This window comes from Ornithodoros turicata, chromosome 5, assembly GCF_037126465.1.
Source record: "Ornithodoros turicata isolate Travis chromosome 5, ASM3712646v1, whole genome shotgun sequence".
NCBI classification, from domain to species: domain Eukaryota; kingdom Metazoa; phylum Arthropoda; class Arachnida; order Ixodida; family Argasidae; genus Ornithodoros; species Ornithodoros turicata.
In genome coordinates this window covers 74,221,923-74,244,508 of record NC_088205.1, presented here as the reverse complement: position 1 = coordinate 74,244,508, position 22,586 = coordinate 74,221,923, and the positions used below count along the sequence as shown (strand labels likewise).

The window sequence follows — 22,586 nt, the reverse complement described above, 5'->3', positions numbered from 1 at the left end:
GTTGCGCGTGTCCTTCGATGGTTCGGAAGAATTTTTTTATTATTTTTTCTCTCAGTGGGATGATCACTTGAAATAACGATGATGATTGTTGCGTGGAATCGCACGTGGGCGAAAAACGATTAGGCTTCCCTTGTCTGCCTACATAGAAAATGCAGGTTAGACAAACAAGGGACACAAAGTGTATGCCTAAACAGTAACGAGACTGATCATCTGTCTCCAGGGCCCAAACACTGACCACCGGACCGTTAGAAGAACGTGCTCTATGGAATGCACAACGTTCTTGGGTTGCACGAAGCATTTTTGAAAGGGGGGGGGAGGGGTTATACGAGGTGTGGCTATTAAATAACGGGACTGGACCCCTCCCTATCTCCCCTCCCCTATCTAATCTGATTATCTGAATCCTCCGAAACTATAGTTGCGCCACAAGTCGCCGCCCCTAACATTTATTTTCCTTTTCTTTTCTTTTTCGTCGCTGACACCTGTTCCTTTAAAAAAAGGGGGAAGGGGAAGAGTACGTCATGAACGTAACGTATCCCTCTTGCAGGGCCGATCATGTAACTCGTGATGTTTTTGGTTTCTTCTTGTTAGCTCCGCGAAGCAACCGTGGCTATGAGCGGCGTACAGATGTGGACAGATGGAGAGAGGATAGCAGGAAGGAGTGGGGGGAGAGGGGGATTAGTATGCGCGTCCTCGGCCGACTTCAGGGGGAACTGTGGCGACATTCGTCTGGAAAGTCTTCGGAAAACCCAGGGAAAACCTCAGACAGCGCAGCTGGCGGTAGGATTCGAACCCACCACCTCCCAGTCTTCAGCACGACCTTGGCTACCACCAGCGCCACTCGTGATGTAAACAGGCGCAGCTCAAGCGGGTATGTATGAGCAGCGCGTGAGTAGAGAAGAAACAAAGAAAGAAGAAAGGCAGGGGGCCTGCCGACGTCACACAAGGATCGTGTCGGCCGTTCGCAGAGCTCTGCTTTCTCCGACTGGGTTTGTAAATTTGATGGCGCAGCGAGAATATTTTGCATGGTGACTTGATATGACTTGTTGTCACGCACGTTATGTGACTTGCATGGTGACTTGATGGACAGCTTCATGAGTAAAACAAGGTTTGGAGCCACGTTAAATGTCATCTCACTGCTCCTTTAAGAATTAAGCACAACATTCAAAATGTAGTAACAGACCACGTCAAGGTAATTCGAGGACGAGGAACGTCTCCAGTGTCGGTTGTTGGCTCCGTCCCCAGCGGCTCAGAATGGGACTACGTTGATTTGTAATGTCACGGTTCAAACTGTACAAAGACTTGTCGCATGGTTGCAAACACTTTATGAAGCTACTGGCTTTAAAGCAAGTAGAGCATCGCCTTGTCTTCTAGACGTCACTAAGGAGCTATCTTGAAGATAGGTATCCGTGGTGTGTTGCCCATGATTTTGTGGCCAGGGGCTATACCACAGCTACTCCTTCAGATATCCCTAACACCGTTTTCCCGTGGACGTCGCCATATTTGAACCACAGCGCCGTCTAGCTGGGGAAGCATGTTGAAGACTGTTTACCGCACATGCCCGAGAGAAGGAAAACACACGGGACGTATGCTTCCTCCGTGGTATCGCTTTCCTCCTTGCTGGGGGAGTGTGCTGGGTGCGAAAGCTCTGTGTGAGCTGGCTGGAAAACGGCGTATAGAAATTAGCGATTTTAGCGGGCGAAAAGTTTCCTCGAAGCTGCTTCAAGGTCACAATGCTTATAAGGCTTACATCATCAGGGCAGACATCAAGACAGGAGACATCTGCTGAGAGAAGCTTATAGTATAAGCTCCTCTCAGTAGATGTCTCCTGTCTCCTTGTTGTCTATCGATAACAGAAAGTTTCAATCCAGCCGTTCACAATTTTCGCATAATTTCAATGTGGTTAAAACTGTAGGGGTGTGCAAATCCGAATATTTCAAGTCGAATCGAATCGAATTGTGGAAAAACTTCTGAATACCGAATCGAATATCGAATATTCGTGCAAAATATACAATGTGCAACTTTCGCACTAGAAGTTTCCATTTTGTAGCCCATGGCTTTAGTGTAATTTTTCTGGCATTAACTGTCACAAGAGAGACGTGCAATTCTTCTGCTAAAAGCCCCTACTCTTTAATTTTACGTGAGACTGCTTCCTGCTTTTCAGGTGAGCCCACACTTACTGGAGTACTGGAGTGGTTACCTGCATTTCAAAATTGTATGTCAAGCAGTAGCATGTTATACAGATGGGGCTGTAATTGTTTCAGACAACCAGAGGCCATTTGTGAAACAAACGAATTGGCATCCTGCCTCAGCTTTGCCCATGAACACCCTGTAGTTTCTTTGCACTCGCCCTAGGAAGTTGCACTACTGAAATTTTAGACGTAAAGGACATCTTTAGGACACCCTTCTTGTTCGTGGGCTGTAGTCATTATTCAAGAGTCCTAACTTTTTAAAGACAACCTCACAGACATCAAATCAATGTCCCTCGTCGGCACCGCTAAACTGCATGTGGGAGGGGCGCCACCCCTTCCACAGGCGATGTCTACAAAACTAACTTTGGATAACGTTATCTTAAACTAAACACTGTCCCGCCTGTGTTGGTCCTGCAGCAAGGGCAATTTCGTAAAGCAGGCTTCACCTCATGCACGGAAGCATTAGGTGAAGCCGACTTTCGGGTTGTGCCGTTTATATTCGCGGAATAGTCGAATATTCGAAAAATCGAATATTGGATATTCGATTCGCGAACCGAATAGTTCGAGCGTTTGGTATTCGATTCGAATTCGAGAGCTCGAATATTCGCACACCCCTAGGTTAAAAGCGCTAAAAGAGGAAAGGACGAACCTCACATATTACAAGAACTTCAACACGTTACTATGTATTGCCCAAAGCCTGCAGAGAAGATTGTAGTCTGCATTCAAATGCAAAAATATGATCGTGCCTGTATCTAACCTTTGTTGGTCACCATTGCTCATGGATGTGCGACCATAAAAATACATACTACGAAAGACTTGTGTGCATTCAACCCAGTTCAGACTGTAAAACTGGGCTGAATTACCCAATGATCAAATTAAGGAAGCACGGCAAAGTAGCTAAATTAGTGTTTACTTTCATTGGACAAAGCAGCCTGCGATAGTTCGCTGCTGTGTGCACCTAATAGGAATTCCGAAAACTAATGATTCCAAGGGTGGCATTGTGTTTAAATGCACTGACCTTGCATAGAAAATTCTTCCGCTCAACATAAGTCGCACTCGGGAGCTCTGGTAGGGCACTCTCGAAAATGTAACCCCTGCTTTGATATATTCTCATCTGTCGTATATAACCTTACCGTATTGCAGGCATTCTTGATGCCAAACAACACAGCCTTGTACATTTCATGTTATGCCATGCACATCTGATGCCTTTTAACAGTGCCCTTCGGCTTGTAGTAAGTCAGGCGAAGTAAAGTCCCCAAAGGCTCTGGCAATATCTCGCCGGTGAGTGGCACAAAAGAACAAGAGGTCCTTCAAACATATAATACCCTTTTATACGACAGATCACAGACACATAGAGCACAAGAGCCTTCTCTTTCATTTTGGCGACTAGCATTTCCTTCTATTCATACGAGTCTCGCTTTAAAAAGTGTGAGCATTCCGGCAAACCCCACAGCCTAGAGCAAACTCCTCTCCTGTAGGTGGGTGCTTTACGTGTAGTGGACATTCTTCACCTTCCAGCTGTTTAGCCTTTGGTCCTGAAATGCACGAGTTCATCGTGAGGAACACTCTCGCACACTCTGTCACACACTAAAATATAGCCAAAGCTATAGCCAAAGTTATAGCCAAAGTTATAGCCAAAGTTATAGCCAAAGTGCTCAAGAATCATGGACCGCAAAATAGTGCTTTACTCAAACCGGCGCACTTTCTAATACAGTAAATCTCGGTTATAACTCGACCGTCGTGTGCAATGCGTTCGACATATCGTGAAGTTCATTACATACGGAGATGGCATGTGTCCGACAGGTCCGTGAAGATGGCAAGTCCGTGACTGGACGCATAAATCATCCGCTTTTCCCCGCGCTAGTGCACTGGCATGAGCAGATTAATTTCAGAAGTCACTGGGGACCGCAGCGACTCTCATACATTTCCTTTCAGTTCTCAGGCGAAAAACACACATTCTAAGAAGTGGCCCACATGGTGGTTTAGAACAACTACAGTCGCCGACCGATTTTTCGACCCCGATTTTTCGGACTCGTTCGCGGAACGCCTGCGGGTCTCATAGAGTTAATGCATAAGAACGTCCAAACTTTTGGATGACGTGGTGCCCCATGGTTCGATATTTCAGACTCTGTTTGCCCAACCAGCGAATTTCTCTCTTGAGGTGACGGAAAATATTGGTATCATCCGAATATCGTATCAAAAGAAATCAACCAACTAAAATATTGAGGGTAAAAATAGGCATTGACTGTTCATTTTCCATTCCTCTGAGTAGAAGAGGTCTGTCGTAACACTTTTGCATCTTCGTTTTTAACCAACGGCTTGATTAAAAGGCCCAGCACGTGCTGTCCGCCCGCGAGTCGCGCAACAGTGCCGTAAAGTCGGCTTCGCACATAGCACGCGTGCGTTAGGTGAAGCCGACTTGCGGACTTGATGATGACTGTGCTTCTGTCGGTGTACAGTGACAAAATATCGCTTCGGGAAATACAAGCTGATGTTACCAGGTAGAGCTGGAAGCCCGTTAGGAAAGCATCGACAAAATTTTTCCAACCTACTACTGCTTAGTAACACTTATTTTGAAGCGAATTTCGTTTCTTCGGACTGCTCAATTATTCGGACTTTTGCGCGATCCCCGCCGAGTCCGAAATAAAAGTCGGACGGCGACTATATGTCAATCCTCGGGGACAAGTTAAAAGTCGCAGGACAACCCTAACAACAATTACAAAAAAATAAAAAATAAATTTTCAATTTTTACCTGCTGGGCAGTGAGGCAGCTCATGCTTTGGAAGATTGGCAACCCGTTGAAAGTCGTCGTGACACGCATTGCAGAAATGTGTTGTTCCGAAGCAGAAAAACACAGCCACAGAGCAGCAGTAGCGGCACTTGTACTCCAGGAAATCTGTCCCGTGCTTTGGACACATCTGCAAAGGTGCAATCGCAGTGTTCGCTGAGAACCGGTGAGGTAATGTTGCTGTCCCCACAGAGTTGTGATGTTATACGATAAGACGACCGTTACACCACAACACGTCCACCCTGAGGAATTCTATCAAACCTCTGAGTCAGTGACTAACTGTACATTTCTCAATTCAATACTAGCGGCATTCTACCATTCACGAGGGCCGATACCGCAGGTTGGTACAAGCTTGCACGGACTGCACCGTTTGGCAGACTACAACTAGAGCCTGAAGTTTTCGGGAAATATTTTTTCTAAATTCGGGGGGGTTAAAATCAGGTAAATAAACATGTGCACTAGATTCGTGCGAATTCGGGTGAAAAAACTTCCAGTACACTAAATTCGGGGAGAAATCGGGCTCAGTTATTCAAACTAACGGTAGCGGTTTGGTACAAACAGTGATGTAACTGCATTTTTCTGCCAAACATGTAAGTTAGTGCATTCCTACAGACATCCCAGTGAGGGCAATTTACCGGGTAAAAATCGGGTTTCACCCTAAAGAGGCAACCTTCAATTCGGGGTGCAAATTCGTGGAAGAATCGGGTAAAACCCTAAAACTTCAGGCTCTAACTACAATGCATTTCTTTACAGATGCAGATCGGGTACATCTTGTAATGTAAAAAAAAATATATATACTTTCTCACCTGTGCCCTCGAAACATCAGAACAGGCTCCACAAACAAGCTCCGTCGGATCGTATTCATCAATGGGGCCCGCTTCGATGTCACAGCGAACTTCACCACCATAGTATGCCTTTGCAAAAACGCACGGGGGATTCACAATAAGAGATGGCACATCAGAAAATCAGCATGCTGAACTGTGACATGGAAACACGCGAAGTAGAGCAGTAAACACCCACCTTTTTACACTTGTAGCAGACATAGTACGCGTATCTCTCCATAGCAAACCCAGCTGGGTCGTTGTGGAACCGACCACCAGAAACCGTGATTGCTTCAGTTCGATGAAGGCCTTCGTACTCTAATCGCATGAGTGCTTTCCTCCTCACATCTTCGTAGAGCACTTTGATTGGTTCGAGTAAACCACGTAGCACATGGTGTGCCATTGAAGCCTGGGTGAAACATGCATATCATCGTATCTTTCTCCGCAGCACTCAGTGATTCTTTCATAAGGAGAACAATTGAATCTGTGTATGCGACAAGGGGATAAGTAAAAAAAATCCCAAACCGAGAAAAATTCGAGTGAACATTTGGTAAAGGAGTTGCAGCTGAGTATCCTCGAATGCAAAACGTATAACATACTGTATAAGTTGTAAATTTCGCGGTCTGAATAATTTATGAATTTTCAAAGATGGACCTTCCAGGAATATTTTGCGGGACCTTAATTTCGCGAATGTTCTCTGGTGTGGTTGAAGAATTTGATGCTTCTAGAAAATTCCGGAGCACAAAGCAATGTCTACCACACGCTAATACAAAACGGGGCATCCGGATGACAGGCTTTGTTTGGCTTGCCCTCCCGTGTGCCCGGCTCAAAGGGCTTAGGTTCTGGGTTTTCATTAGAGTGCTGCTTTTTACTACTGGGTTTCCATTTTTTTATTACCGCTATAAGAATATTTTGTGGGACTTTGAATTTGCGAAAATTAAGTCCTCGTGAAAATTACTACTTATACAGTAGGTATGTGTTTGTGTCTACTCTACATGCATGTCCTGTAGGGATTGTTCTTAGGTGTCTGACTAAGCAGGAACTGAACAAAATCCAGGAGCATGACATATCCCATTTTTCTTCCATGCCAATATTTACTGCACTGACTACCTATTTTTTTGCACCCAGTGTTGCAGGAGTCTCTACTGTGCCTATAACGCTGATGGCTGTGATATCGTGATGATTATCATACCTTACATATGGGACAGAGGGAAAATCCAAACGTGATGCGTGGCCCCGTCCAGCTCTTGGAGAGCACCGTTCGACAGCAGTGGTGGTGAAATACGTGCCCGCAGGTCAGCTAAAAAGGGGAGTAAGTGTAAGATGAAACTGCGCTCATTCATGACTGCCATGACGAATGATGACTAGAGCCTGAAGCTTCCGGGAAATATTTTGTTTCTAAATTCGGAGGGTAAAAATCGGGTAAATAAACATGCGCTCTAAATTCATGCAAATTTGGGTGGAAAAAACTTCCAGCGTGCCAAATTCGGGGAGAAATCGGGCTCAGTTACTCAAAGTAACTGTACTCGTTTGGTACAAACGGTGATGTAACTGTACTTGCTACCAAACAAGTTAGTGTGCATTCCTACAGACGTCTCCGGGTAAAAATTGGGTTTCACCCTAAAGAAGGCAACCTTCAATTCGGGGTGCAAATTCGGGAAAGAATCGGGTTAAACCCTAAAACTTCAGGCTCTAATGATGACGGAGAAACGATACTGTACCTGAATGGCTGGTGCACAGGAGAGAGCTTCAGAGAAACAAATCATGCACATGTCATCTGCATCTTGCCTCAGCCCCTGAGGATTACCACAACCATGCAAGCAGGGAAGACACGTTGTCTCGCCCTTGATGCCTCCACACATGTGTCCACATGGGTGAACCTTCGAACAGGCATTAGCTGCATGTTCCTGGAATGCACACGGTACACTTGCATGATGCACTTCTTACTGGCACGTGTGACATGAGACTGCTAGCCATGTGAGAGAGACTTACCTGACAATCTGAACAAACATTTCCCAAGGATAGTAGGCCTGCATTTGCAAGCGCACCACAGAAACGGCATGTGGCATTGTTTGATGATGACGATGATGATGATGATGTAGTCTTGCCTGAAATTAATTAATGAATTAATTTCATGAATTCATGAAATTAATGAATTTGTAGAATCGCTTTTTGATGTTCAAGAGTCAGTTACGTCAGTGTCAGTTACGTGATGAACCTTAGCTACTTTGAAGGAGCAAGATTACATAGGGCGGGAGTGAAGGCTGGTATTACTAGAGTTTATCTTTCTCTCCCACCTACATCTTGCCTGGCTTCCCAAAACTCATCTAGATGTGCCTATAGATAAATCTTGGAATCTCAAAGTTAAATTCTAACGTAACAAAGATTCTGGTTTCCCATTTTTCTCCTCATTTCAATCCAATACACTTTTAGCCTTCATCTAACGATATACATTAAACGTGGTTCTGGATATCTGATTGTTCCTTAATATGCATTTTCGAGTAGTAGAAGACTCTGAATAGTGCTTTACCATGCAAAACTACATAGGCTTGATGAAATTTTTGGAGATTTTACATATTTTCGAGGAATCCTTTCTACGTCACACTGATCCTGTCCTTTTTATGCCACGTTGAAATTGGAACATTGCTACACGGAGAAGTTTATTACATGGGGGTTCCACTAAAGAAACTGTGAAAAAAATTTCCAAGGTTTGTTATAACAGGACCCAACTGCTATGACTTGTGAAGCTCACCTTTGGCGCCTTCCCTGAATTCAACAATAGCCTTGAGTGTCTTTGAGTCAGCTAGGGCCATCACCCAAAACAGTTTAGTTCGACCACAGCCTTCATGGAGATCCACCTTGATAGCTTCCTCCTCCTCTTTAAACACCTGCATCAACAGGAAACGGGTCTTCAATCTCCCCGTCCCTTTTATGATGCTTTCGTATTTTCCTTTTGTGCAGAGCACAATAACATTTAGGAAGGGTTTTACCTGCCGCTGATGCGACTTTGTTCTCCTATGAAGGTGCAAGAACCTGTCGCAGTCTGCACAGACGTTTCCACAAACATTGCAGGAGATGATGGCAGGCGTTTCTCCATCATCATGGTTGTCACATGTTGGCTACGGAGCATTCGATAGAATAGAGTGATTCAATGAAGCAATGTGTGAAGGAGAACAGAAACAAAAACAAAAAGACAGCTGCCATAAAATTAGACACTTGAGTACTGTAAAACCCTTTAATTTTACAAGTCCAAGTTTTTGTGAATCGGGCACAGGGCACATACTTGCGGCCGCTAAGTTTAGCAAAATCTAGATGCTAAAGCCCGTGGCTTGATAGCCCCACTTTGTGATACACGTTAGATTGCTTTTACTACATGTATTTAATTAAAGCAGTTTTGCAGAGGTTTGTAGGGTAAAGCAGTTCAAAATGGCTTCATCTCCTACGAAACTCGACTCACCCGAGGCTGTGGCTGAAGTCCATCACTGCGGCCTCTTACCCACTGTCCAGAGGACAACCGTTCCACATGGTCTTGATCCAGAACACACAAAGATGCCAGGGCCAGCCACAACTATCGAACGGGTCACGTCAACATTCGGCCGCAAAATCCACCCTGTTATTCTACGTACTGTTGGAGTCTTGAGACACTCTGTTGGAGTTCGATATTTCTCATCCAGTTTAGTGAAGTTCAGGATGCTCTCCGCAATGGCTGCTTTGGTGACCTTTGCCCAGGGCTCTGTCAGCTTGCCCTATAAAGCGATACAGCTTAGTTTCATGAACAGCATGTCATTTAGCGAGACGTACACTAGTACAAATTACCAGTGTTCGAGGTAACTCGTTACAAGTAACTTGTTACTGTAACTAAGTTCCTTTTTTTGGTAACTTGTAGCTTAACTCCGTACTTAATGCGCCGTGGTAACTTTCTGAGGAATTCGTTTCTTTTTCAGGTAGCTTTGCCAAAGTAAGTTAAGTTCTAAGTTACTTTTAATTCGCTTTTTACTTACGTGCACATATTTTCTTGCTTTCTCTCCGGTTCCTTCATGGCATTTTTTGCCATGAAACGTGATATTCAATCAATGACAGTATTTTATTCAGGAAGTAAGAGCCGCTGCCATTGAAATGAAGCTGAACCATTGTGCGCCCACAGGGAGTAAGATGCAAAGCGTTCGAATAGACCTCTACCAGAGGAACGTCATCATGACGTTGGTAGACAGACTGAAACCGAAACAAATCGGAAGGAGAAGGCTGGGTTCCACGAACGGGCACTTGTTCGCTGCCTCCTATTGAAAGAAAACTAGGACCAAAGGTCGCGTCCCTTTCAGGGACCATCGTAATCCCCTCAAGACCGTGGCTTTCGGGCGCGACCTTGTTCACCTCTAGCTTCGAGCGTAGTTCAACTCTACCAAATTTGTGGCGCTGTCGAACACTATGACGTCATTTGTTTACAAACAGGGAGAGGTCTACTGTTGGATGTAAACGAAGACAATCTAAGCGTGCTACACTCCTCCGCAGGTAACTCAAGGTCTAACTCAACTGCTCATGCGCGCTGCACCTGCGTATATGCTATTTTGTGTCCGAAGTAACTTCGAAGTAACTCGTTCTTTTTTTTTTAAGTAACTTAGTAACTGCGAGTTACATTTCGGGCTGAAGAACTTCGTTATTAACTTAGTTACATTTTTCACACAGTAACTGAACTCGTAACGAGTTCTTTTTGACGGGTAACTTCTCAATCAATGCAAATTACTATTCACGTGAAAGTAATTCTGGCTCTTGGGTACTCACTCCGGCCATGTCCCTCAACAACTGTATGATTCCTTGTGCCAGCATGGGTGACACGGAACCACGCAGCCACCAACGAGCGCTCGGCCTGCTGGTGCACACCCCTGACGACAGGGACGACCCCGTAACCCCACGCCCTCCTCGAACTTTGGTCAGCACGTGGAGCGCCTTGGCAATGCAGCCGAGGAGCACGTCCAGGAGTCCAACACGTTCCATGTCGAGCGGAGGGGCGGCTGCAGTGGCGGATGTGCCGGGCGTGATGCCGTAGTCCATCGGTGGGAGCCCTCCAACTTGAAGCACATTGGCTAGGACAGGGGGAGGTACTTCCGGGAGAACACGGCGTAACAGAGACGTCACCTGACAGGGGCAACGTGGTGGTAAGTAATGAGTAGGGCCTGACTTTTTCGGGTTTTATTTCTGGCCAAATTCGGGGGGTCAATATCGGGTGATATTTTTCGTTTGAAAATTCGGGTGTATTCGGGTTAAATCCCGTTACGGCATATTCTGTCGTCAGGAATTCGGGTGATTTTTTTTTTGTTTAATAAAAATTTGTCTTAACATGGAACTAATGTTTAGCAATGTTATCAAACTTTATTTTAATGCACGCTTATGAGCGTGCCACGCGACCCGGATGTTTTCGGGTAGATTTGGGTTAAACGCGAGTTTTACAGATTTCGTTCGGGGGGTAAATATCGGGTGGATATGGGTTTAACCCGAAAAAGTCAGGCCCTAGTAATGAGCTGCAAGTTCCAACCAGAACTATGTGTTTTAAAGGGATAGTTCACTCTCCATGCATGCATCCATTCGTAGTTACCTGTTCCTATGAGTAGTGTATTTCTTGATTTATTGAATCCCTGCTTCACTTTTCACCAACTCGAGCTGTATATTTTATTATCAGCATTATAAATCCTTAGAATCCAGACTGTTCGGAATCCCCGAACAGTCTCACGACAATATGTACAACTCTGGAAATACATCAACTACGAAACGGCTCCCTGGAGAATTGTTTGAGGTGAGGTGCTCCTTCCAGACATGTAGACCCTGACGTTTTAGGGTTAAACCCGATTTTTCCCCAAATTTGCACCCCGAATTGAGGGTCACCTAACTAGGGTTAAACCCGATTTCTACCTGCAAAACTGCACCTAGGCTAGGCACCTCAAGGCATCGACATACTAGTTTCTCACAAAATATGCGACTGGCACCTTACTTCTGGCACTCTGGATAAACGGTACAAGTGAACGTTTATTCTACAATAATGCCCGATTTCTCCCCGAACTCAGTCTGATGGTAATTTTTCTGCCCGAATTTGCATGAATTTTCGACATCAATTTATTGACCCGATTTCTACCCCCCGAATTTGGAAAAATATAAAACCCGAAAACTTCAGGGTCTACAGACATGTTTATTTGAATTACACTGGAGAGCAAACTTTCCCTTTAGAGCCGATGCTTATACCGACTGTTTGTTACAATGAGTGCACATATTTCACGAAGCACGGAAATCAACTCGCACCTGTCTCTGGACTCTCGCAGAGCCAGTATGGAGAAGACTGAAGAGATCTCGCAGTAGACCAGCCTGTTGGGACAGGTAGGCCCGTCCCACTGCAGAGCCACTCAGGGCCAACACCATGGACAGCATCTCAAAGCAATAGGTATCTGCGGGAGTGCTCTCTCTACCTCCACCTCTTGAGGTTGGGCTGCCAGGTGCCGCGCCCCGATTGGCCCCGCTTGTACCGCCGCCCAACAGGGCGGATTCCCACTCGTCACGTACACGGGATGTTTCTTTCTTGATTGCGGACACAATATGGGAGCATACCTGGCAAAGAAAAAGGATCAGGATGCATGAACCTTGAAGGGGCAAACCACCTCCCACTGAGTAGGTCTGCATCGTCAGCTCAAAAAAGGTTCATCCAGGTTTTAAGTAGAGCCTTGTGTTTTAGGGTTAAACCTGGTGAAATGCGTTTTTACCCCTCCGATTTGTGCCATCGCCAGTTAGGGTAAAACCTGAAAACCCCCCAAAACGAAGTTGACACAGCACAAATTCAGCCATGGATGATGCACTGGAGAAGACTGAGCACTACGCGTTCACCAAAGCATCTTGTGTTCGTGTGAAATGCGATAAGTACACTTTTTTTATTTTCTACCCAAAACTCTGCTTTTCCACCCAATATCACCTTTTTTTTTTACAACTTATGAAATGAAATGCAATTTGGCTAAATGAAATGAAAAACACCACCAATTTTCAGAAAAACATAAAGGCCGAAAACACAAGGGTCTAGTTATAAATGTGGATCCCAATGTCTTGTATGGAACAGTTTTTCTAGGACATTCAGGAGGATATTGTGAAGTTTGTGTCTGTCTTCCAAATTCATCTATGACTTCTTATGTGTGTCTCACCAGCTTTCTGGTTACAGTGCAGCACGCTTCTAATGATATTGACAGAAACTTAAAATCTGATAGTTATGTGACAGTATTGTTGCGCACAAGCTTTTGCAAGATTGTCAGTCAAACTGGAAACTATTAACAGCATTAGAATGCCACTGAGTGCATACATTTATTGAAAGAACCAAGATGTTCAACTGCCTCTAGGTTTAAGCAGCTTTGTATCACACTCCATTAAAGTTTGATGACCATTTCATTCTAAAATATTTGTGGAAATTATTTGTTTAGGCTTCACTTCACCTATTATCTGGACTAGCCGAGTGAACGAAAGAACTGAACATACTTGTTTTTGCAGGTGCGTCAGTTTGCTCCGGCTGAACAGAATTCCGACCATGTGCTCTTTGAGATCATTACTTGTGTCCAGGCGTTCTGGACTAGTTGCAGCACTCATTTCCGCCTGCACCTCCTTTTCTGGACTTTCCACTTCTTCCCCTAGTAGTTTGCCAAACACCTGCACAGCCCAGAACATGAATTTAGTAAAAAAAAGAAAATCAGATTTTCAGTATACTTAACACAATTATTTCGAACGTATACCTGTGCGGTGAGCAGTCGGAAAACCCTGAGCGTTTCGGCTTCGCAGTTCTTCTGCTGGATTCTAGCAGAGCAGCAGTCTCCTGCAGGAAGTTCCGCGTTGCCCGCTAGCCCCTGCGCGATACCTGGTTGGTGTCCCAACACCTTTAATTGCCGCAGTCTAAGGCTGTTGTCTGGACCCCTCAGCTCCAGACGCAACACCCCGTGGTTTGGGTCTGGCACCACGCAGCTTGCCCAGCCAGTGTAGCGACTCTCTACTTCCACCTGGCAAAAATTAGCCAGTCACCAAAAATGCTACAATCCCCCACAAAGCTTAGAAAGAGAACGTCGTTGGCGGTCTCGTAGCAAGACTGGTCTCCTGTACTGGCATGCCCTCGTTGGCCCATGGCATCAAAAGAACATCTAGCCTCAACAAAATGCCATTAAAGGAGTACATAGGGCCATCCAAAAAAATTTCAGATTAAGACATCTGATGAAAGTGTGCGTGTCATTATACCGAATAGCGCGAAAGGTTTTGATGTGTGCAATTTGTTTCCCAGAAAAAAACTCACATAAACATAGCTAAGCGCGTTCACCCTTAACTCGCTACTCCAGCTATAACGAGGATGAGGAGGTATGATGGCACGTCACCGATGACGGTATAAGGAGAACTCGTTCTGGTTCGCCGGTCAGTGGGGGGTCAGCTCATTGTCCCTTTGCCGCCGTAAACCTGTTTTGCTAGTTCTCCCGGAGAATTGGGGATAGAAGGAGCGGCCGAAGCATTACCGAGCAAGGAGAAAGGCTTTATCAGAACCCCGAACAGCCGAGTAGCAGACGACAGCCGAGTAGCAGACAACATTTCTCTAGGCCAATCAGCGAGCGTTCTCCTTATAGCGTCAGCACGAGGTTCCAGGCAGATCACAGGCTGGTACTGCTCTTCACCACCGTTACGCACGGTCGTATTTTGAATTCAATTTCTGCGATAATTATGACTCTGTGGTGTAAATTACTTCGCATGGTGCATCTTACTGGCCTACTTAACAGTTTTATAGGAAGAAAACTGGGTGTTAAAAATGACTTCTGTGCTACTTTAAGAAACTGGAAGTCTTGCAAAACTGCCAACGTACGAAGGACAATGAAGGCAGTATGTTTCAATAGCTCACCTGCTTCAACTTTCTTAATTCCTCGGAGTTGAGGCCAGACTTGAAAGTGATAGTGCTCACTTTGTTCTGCAAGAACGAAAAGCCTTTGAAATCTCTGCCCTTACCGAGATGCTACTGAAAAACGGCTGCGCAAAGGAAAACCCTTCTCTTACCGCTAGGTCTCTGCAGTTATCCACGTGAACGCAAACCATTCGTGGCCTCACCAGGTTGCTGCACGTCAGCGTTAGTACTTTTGTCTTGTTGCGGTCCTCGTCCCCAGACTCCCAGAAGGTTTCCGTCGTATTATCCGTCAGGCTGTTCACCATCGCTTGACGACTAGACGCCTTAATCTCTGTCACAGCAGTCACGTCTTTGAGGACCTCTATACTTGCAGAGGACATCTGGGAAACGGGTAAATAAATACAGTCAACCCTCGTTTTATGAATAGGAGCACAAAGAACGAAACTTTTTACATGAGTTTTTCCCTCGTTTTATGAACCTCGATATCCGAATAATGAATGGAATTTCTGGGAACGAACTAGGAGTTGCCCAGCGTTTTTGCTCTCAATTTATGAACGGATCGTTCCGAGGTCAACAGAAACCTTCAAATGGATTATTCTATGGTCTTATGAATGACGCCGGAACGGACGAAACTTTTTCCAGGTATTGCACCCTCGGTTCTTCAACCCTGGAAATCCGGACAATAAACGGGTTTTCCAGGGACGCATTAGGGGGACCAAGTGTTCCTGACCTCAATTTATGAATAAGGTGGCCGCAGGTCAGAAGGATTTCTGAGCATACCAGTGACGTGGCCCCGGTCCATGTCAGCTATTGTGCTAACTATGTTACATTATAAACGCAATCCCAACTCTCAAATACTGCTCGATAGTACTCACCTAGCGAAATTTTCTATTTATGAACCCCTCGATTTATGAAAAAATTTTCAGGAAACCAAGGGTGTTCATAAATCGAGGGTTGACTGTAGATCCTTGTGCCTTAGGGACCCTTGTGCCCCCAATTTGCATCCCCCTATCACTTCGGGTAAAACCCGACAATCCCTGAAAATGAACTTGGCAAAGTGCCAACAGAGCTACCGATATGGGCACTGGAGATTGCTAAGCACTACACATTCAGCACTGCATGATCAGCAGAGCCGCTCAGCATCTCATGTGCATCTGAAATGTGAGAGCGCTCTTTACTTATTGTCCACCCGAAAATCTGCTCTTCCAACCGATATATAGCCCGATTTTATCTTATTGTACACTACCTGAACTACAACCTCATTTTTACCCCCCCCCCCCCCCCCCCCCCGATTTTTGACAAACATAAGATTCAAAAATACAAGGGTCTATAATTAAAGCACTGTACTATACGCTACTACTAGTACTACTACTTCTACTGCTACTACTACTACTGAGCTGTGGCTGCACAAAGAACATTTCCGAGTTTTACAAGGGGAAAAAATTTTGTTCAACTACACTGTAGAGCCTTATTTGGCAGAAGGGGTTCTACTGCTGCAAGACTATGTGTAGTCATACCGTACAGTAGTTTGAGCCTTGTGTTTTAGGGTTAAATACAGTACAACCTGTTCTTATCCCATGTGTCTTACTTTTGTGACTGTGTCACATGTTCTTGACACGTAGTCAATCAGTGACATCACAGCCTATTCGACTACAGGTTTACTACAAGTCATCTCCACTGTAAATCACAGAGGTCCAACAGAAGACCTAAGATGTCGCTTGGGAGGGATTTAGACGCTTCTGATAGGGGCCATTTTGGAATTGCTCTCAGAAAGAGCCAGCTGAAGATCGCACATTTTTCCACGCTCGAATCAACCTGCAGAACTTACTTGTTCGCTCTCGGGATGTACCGCGGAATCAGGAGAATCGTCCTGAACAGCTGCAGCCTCTTCGGAATGAGATAAGATGCGAGATATACTGGAGAAAACATGAGAGCGATGGAGGAATGCATGATCTGACTGGTGGAAACGCAACCTCCAACACTGCATCGCCATCTGCTGGAGGGCAGAGCATGGGGGCAGGAACACAAGGAGATCGGACACAGTCTGCAGAAGTGTGTGAAATGACTCTCGAAGGGGACCACAGCAGGCCTCTCCGGCCAGTGCGAGGTCTGAGAGAGGGTGTTCGCAGGTGGCCTCTTTGTCCTGCAGGAAGAATGTGCATGGAGAGCGTGTTACCCACAATACATCAATCTATATGCCAGACTGATAGTATTTAGAGCCTGAAGTTTTCGGGAAATATTTTTTTCTCAATTTGCTCCCCCCCCCCCTCCAAATTCAGAAAAAAAAATTTCCCGAAAACTTCAGGCTCTAAATACTATCAGCCACATCATCTATCACTCATCATCTATCATCTCTCTATCGATCATCATATCAACATATCATCATCTCATCATATCATCAACATATCATCCATCTATCACTACCAATTTGCCCCCCCCCCCCCCCCAACCTCCCCCACTCCAAATTCAGAAAAAAAATATTTCCCAGTTTGGATGGATGTGTGACACTGGTATGCACCTTATCAAGGATACGACGAGGGCAGACTAAAATAAAAGCTCACCAACTCAGCCAAGTCTTTCTTTCGTGAAGCTTCTTCCTTCTGCTCTGGAAGTTCCTCGTCTGAACGGTCTGGGCAGGGAGGTGCTGGTGAAGTGGCCGCCACAAAGCACCACAGGAGATCGTGAAGGGATGTTAACTGTGTCACGTTACGAAGCAACCAGTTGAACGCCTGCGTTAAAAATGGCAAGGCAGGTCCGCAATTAGTTGGCTGATGACTGGCTTTTTTTGGCGTCCAAGCTACTTTGACTCGTAGTACTCATGCCATAGACTAGTTACAACGGTCCACATGATAATGGCACATCCAGTAAAACGATTAATTTGTAGGCTTCCAAAATGCTGACATTGTGTAAAACTAAACTTCACTGAAACGACATTCCGAAGTGTGCCTTTTGGTTCATGGCTACCTGATGCTTTGCGGAACGTACAAGATACTGGAAGCATTGTTCCAGTTCCAGTCCAGCACAGGAGATTTCAAATAGTACTTTAGTCGTAACACCTGAAAGTGTCCACAATGCTACGTATGATCACACTAGAACAATCACAGGTAAACGTCTCTCATCCTTCAAGGAGGCAATCGCCTCCCCCCCCAAAAAAAAATGCCAGGTTAGTTTTTCCTCCTCCCCCCCATATTATGTGCTTCAACAATGATCCCCCCCCCCAAAAAAAAAAAAAACGCAGGTCTCGATCCGCTCCTGGTTGTACATGATGATTTTCAGCTATGCTGGTCAAACATTCATGAGGAGAAAGTGGCCGCAGTAACTCACCTGCATCGCATAGACTCGGCAACTAGCTTTGCGCAGAGCCTGTTGGATGGCTAGCTGCAAGCTGTCCAAGTCGTGCCTTTGCAGTACAAAGACCATGACTGGCCGCTGCATGACGAGGTCCACCGCAGCCCTATTGCTCTCTGCCGACACCAGCTTCGTTAGCACCGCTGACGGCTGGCACAGGATGGAGGACATGCCTGAAACGGCCACACGTCAACTCACTGTCAGTGTCAAAGTTCTCCTCGTCTTCAGAACACGGTATGACGGAGCGCTGATCGAGAACTATGCGAGCAGCCTTAGTCTTACACTTTAACGTAGAGGCCGGCCCCTGCAGAGGAACTAAGCTTGCAGCACTAGAGCATGACACGTATACGTCACCTACAACGGCTGTATAATTTACTTACTGGCTACTTCCTACATCAGCTGCAACAAAGTTGGGTGCCCATGTGAAAATGCATCATGGCAACATGGAACAACGATAAAACGATGCCGTGCGTCCTCGAAAAATGCAACATGCACATGCATGCACCCACGACACTGCCCACTATCACTAGTGACGTCCACTGACCTTCGCTCCCACTGCTGTTGTTCCTCTTGCGCGGGACGACCCTTGCACGCGCCTCGGGCGCAGCCTCGACGGAGTCCTTCTGTATCCAGTCGAGGTGAGTCAATCCGACGGACACGGAACGATGAAATGCCCTGCTTCCCGTACCGTTGCCATGCGCCCTGCTGCACCCTGCTTCGTTGCTTCTTTCCGTCAACACGCTGTCTTCCGCAGCTTCGTTGCCGTTTGTCAAGGCAAAAGTCTCGAAATCCGGTTCCGGCGTCGTCACACTGACGGCACTGCTCTCGCCCACCACGTACTCCTCTCCAAAAATGTACTGCGACCCCACCTTTGGCACACCCAGTGCGTCCAAACACTGAAACTGTCCGGGTATCAAGAAGGGATTGCTCGTCACCCCGCCTTCCTTCTCCAGCAGGCTGGGAAGTCCACCGCTCCGCCTCGACCGCGACGTTGTGGCGGAGCTCGAGAGTTCCAGGAGGAAAAGAGCATTGTGTTTCATGTTGTGGTGGACGTCTCCCTGCATCGGCGACAGCACGCGCGCCGCAGTGACGGCGACGCTCCTGCGATGCGCGGTCGCCGTTGCTCTGGGATGAGAATTTTTCTGCTGCTTCTGGCGCAGGAATTTTTCACGGCAGCGGTCGCAGACGAGGTACCAGCTGCTGCTCGCCACACCACCGTCCCCGCAGTTGCCAGCCCAGCCGCCGCAGAATAGCCCGGCGCTGTTGTATCCCTTCCCGCCCGCGTGGTCTCCGCAGCCCGGATGCGCCTGCCGCATGTGATACGTGACGGGGTGAGGGCAGAGGGTGCCGCAGAGTTCGCACATGGTCTCCCCGCTGTTCGCCTCGCTCAGCTGTCCCGCGCGGGACGCTATGATGGAGGACCGCAGCTCTCTCTTCTTCTTCGTCCGCCGCCTGTCCACTCCCCTGGCTCGCTCGAGCCGCTGGAACGTCTTGCTGCTCGCGAGCGGGCTGGGAAGCACGAGCTGCTGCCCGATGGCCCTCATGCAGGCCCCGGAAATCTGCTCCCACAAGACGACGAGTAACTGCAGCGAGCGCGGCAGCTCGGAACCGGTCCCTTCGGTCCCAGCGACCGGCGCGGGTGCCTGGGGGACTCCTTCTACGGGAACAAACGTACGCTTCACATTTTCGTTGAGCTGCTCATGTTGTGGCAGCAGCTCGAGTTTCTGAAGGTGCAGCAAGCCGGGGGAAGACACCTCAACGGAGTGGCGGAACCGCGCCTTCTGCTCTTTCGTGAGCGGAGCGGCAGCGGAGGATGTCACTACGCCCCTCCTGGATCCCTGGCCCATCTTTGGAAGCTCGGGGTTGAATTTCAAGAAAGACGCGCATGCCATGGCGTCGTGGACCACTCCTTCGTGCCACAGCAGAGCAGCAAAGACAGCACGCAGGCACTCGGCTACGGAAGGGGACATGGCCTCATGGACGACCTCCGCAGGGGTGCTGCACTGGGCCGTTTCAGCAGGGGAGTGCGGACGGTCACGCTTTGTCCGCAGCGTGTGACGGCCGCTTGCCGCCGGGCTTCGGCGTGACAGTTTCGAAGAAGCGCGGGGGCTTTCGTCACCCCTGCCGCCGCTGCCTATGCTGAAGTGCCCACGAACCCCGGTTTCTGGGCTAGTCTGGGTTCCAGTTTGCGCGAAGGACTTTGAGGATGGATTCGGAGACAGGCATTCCTACGTGAAATTAAGGTTTTTGTGTCAGCCTGTAGTACTAACACAAAGAAAAGTTTTGCACAGCACGGAGAAACCATAAAGTTTTGGTATTTGCTGTAGCTATACTAATAACGTTTTCAATGTGCTGTACCTTTTTGGGAGTTCCAGGGGTACTGATTGGGCTGTCGGTGGTACGTTGAGTTATACAACCAATGCAACCAGTCGCTGATGTGTCGCGGAGCTCACGGAAGAAGCTGCCCAGTGAACTTACGCTTCCTGCACTGCACAGCATACACACACATACTTATACCCCTGTCACACGGGCAGTCTTCAATTATCATTGAAACCAATGGCAATTCAAAATGCGCTTGGCGCCACCAAGTGGGTAACCTGTCAACCAGCATTGGATGCAACGCTGTTTGAGACGTTGACAGGTTACCCGCCTGGTGGCGCTAAGCGCATGTTCAATTGCGATTGGTTTCAATGATAATTGAAGACTGCCTGTATGACAGGGCCATTACTGAACGAGCGACATAATGCCTTTTTCGCAGGCTACTGTGCTGAGCCAAAACCACCCTGCACATTGCCTCCTCTCTCTCTTTCAAATAAGAGTCAGAATTCGTCTGCTACTGTGACTCATTGTTCTGCGAATTCAAGAACCAGCAAATGCAGCTCACCTGGAACCTGCAGACCTAAATATTTAGACAAAAAGTGCAAGACGCTTTCCAGAAAATCAGTTTTGAGAAAGATTGAGACCGTTTTGCACTTTATTTCCCAAGTTTTTCCATTTAGTACGTAAGGACGGTCAATCACAACTCACAGACGACAGTGGTTCGTCTGCACGGCCACGACCGCTGAAAGCACGTCCGTGATTGGCTACAGCCATTGAAAACACGGTCCTCATTGGCTGACTCTTAATTGTTACGTCACGTCGCCGATCAAGCAGGCTTTCTCTACCTAGGTGGTGTTGGCCGAGCATGGCCCAATACACATCCAGACGTGCACGAAGACCTACCTCTGGATTGACGCTCGTCTCGGAGATGAGCCTCTTCTCTTATACCCACCAGATTCTGACCAGTTGTCACGAAGAACTACGCCGCTGCCGGACATCATTGGTGAGCCCCCCGAGTCAGATCTTCCCATGACAGAGTCGGAGTAGGAGCTCGGCACTGGGGACGATCCAGGTATTGGGACGGGGCTAGAGGAACGCGCCATTTCCGTACTCGCCGACGAACCTCGGCGCCTGACGGGTGGCGTGCTCGGTGGCGTGTGAGGAGGGGTGACGCCGTTCCCGTTGGCACGGCTCTCACCTATCGCGCGGACAAGTTCCCGCACGGAGACGCCCCGTAGTTCCGGTGGGATGGCGCGAGGCGGTGACGCTGCTGCGACCGGCGGGGATGTTCCAACTTGTCGGCGTGGTCGAGAAGTTGGAGAACGATGTGGACACACATTTGCTGAACTGCTTGAGGTGAGGGAATCAAGGTGGTCCGAGTACTTGGTGTGCTCCGGTTCGGTGAGAGTATTCATCGATGTAGACGGCGTAGAAGCTGCAAAGTATTTGAAGCCACAAAAACGCTTAGCTATGCTTGCGCAGATATCGTAATGTTTCAAATAATTTTTTTAGTAATGTACTGTTCACTTGCCCACTACACGTATCTTAGGCTTGTGCACATAGTGAGTTTTCAGTTCAAAGCTAACGCAAAGTTCAAGCAGTTCAGCGTTGAAGTCGATAAGAATTTGCTTAGATTATTTTCAAACCAAGTAGTAGCTCAAGCAATGAAATGACAATACCATCTCAAAAAGTTGATGACGATGATGATGATGATGTTTTTTTTGGCGCATTAGCTCAAAAAGTTGTACAAAAGGGTTGTGAACAGCGTGCATTAATGTTGCAGCATCACTGAATGTGACCAGTTCCTTCAACTTTGCTTCAGACTGAAAATCGAGTCATTTGAAAACTGCAAAGCAGGTAATACCTGGAGAGCCGAATATGAAGGGACTCGCAGATCCTGAAGAACCTCCCTCCTGGTCAGAAGTTCCACTTCCAAATGTAAAGATACCTGAGTACAAGTTGAGAGTTATGTTGCATTACAGCTAATATTTTTGCCTTATCTCCTTTTAGAGCCTGAAGTTTACAAAAATTTTTTTTTTTTTTTTTCATGATTTGGGTATAAAATTGGGAGAACAAATACTCCAATTTAGGTACAAAACTTTTCAGCTCAGTTACTTTGGGAAAGACTGACGTTATTACTGAAAGCAATAAAGAGCACAATGTCTGTGCCATGGCTGTAGTTACAGATACGATGCAAACTTGATCTGCTGCGCCGCTGTAGAACACGGTGC

At 46.9% G+C, this 22,586-nt stretch overlaps 1 protein-coding gene across 1 annotated transcript in view; it reads right to left on the bottom strand.

The window, feature by feature from the left end:
- Window positions 1-3,498: 3,498 nt before the first annotated feature.
- The window catches only part of LOC135394794 (E3 ubiquitin-protein ligase MYCBP2-like), a 55,711-nt gene continuing 36,623 nt past the window's right edge, over window positions 3,499-22,586 (bottom strand). Inside the window, exons 54-77 of the mRNA XM_064625779.1 lie at window positions 22,220-22,303; window positions 21,259-21,790; window positions 20,395-20,524; window positions 18,581-20,264; window positions 18,013-18,209; window positions 17,250-17,417; window positions 16,517-16,831; window positions 14,841-15,068; window positions 14,689-14,754; window positions 13,550-13,810; window positions 13,299-13,466; window positions 12,087-12,389; window positions 10,578-10,931; window positions 9,425-9,544; window positions 9,256-9,366; window positions 8,789-8,917; window positions 8,551-8,686; window positions 7,791-7,906; window positions 7,520-7,705; window positions 6,991-7,098; window positions 5,998-6,207; window positions 5,784-5,891; window positions 4,942-5,107; window positions 3,499-3,724 (exon numbers count right to left, since the gene is read on the bottom strand). Coding sequence (XP_064481849.1) covers window positions 3,609-3,724; window positions 4,942-5,107; window positions 5,784-5,891; window positions 5,998-6,207; window positions 6,991-7,098; window positions 7,520-7,705; window positions 7,791-7,906; window positions 8,551-8,686; window positions 8,789-8,917; window positions 9,256-9,366; window positions 9,425-9,544; window positions 10,578-10,931; window positions 12,087-12,389; window positions 13,299-13,466; window positions 13,550-13,810; window positions 14,689-14,754; window positions 14,841-15,068; window positions 16,517-16,831; window positions 17,250-17,417; window positions 18,013-18,209; window positions 18,581-20,264; window positions 20,395-20,524; window positions 21,259-21,790; window positions 22,220-22,303 — 5,996 coding nt within the window. The 3' untranslated portion in view covers window positions 3,499-3,608. The remainder of the gene's footprint in view (window positions 3,725-4,941; window positions 5,108-5,783; window positions 5,892-5,997; window positions 6,208-6,990; window positions 7,099-7,519; window positions 7,706-7,790; window positions 7,907-8,550; window positions 8,687-8,788; window positions 8,918-9,255; window positions 9,367-9,424; window positions 9,545-10,577; window positions 10,932-12,086; window positions 12,390-13,298; window positions 13,467-13,549; window positions 13,811-14,688; window positions 14,755-14,840; window positions 15,069-16,516; window positions 16,832-17,249; window positions 17,418-18,012; window positions 18,210-18,580; window positions 20,265-20,394; window positions 20,525-21,258; window positions 21,791-22,219; window positions 22,304-22,586) is intronic.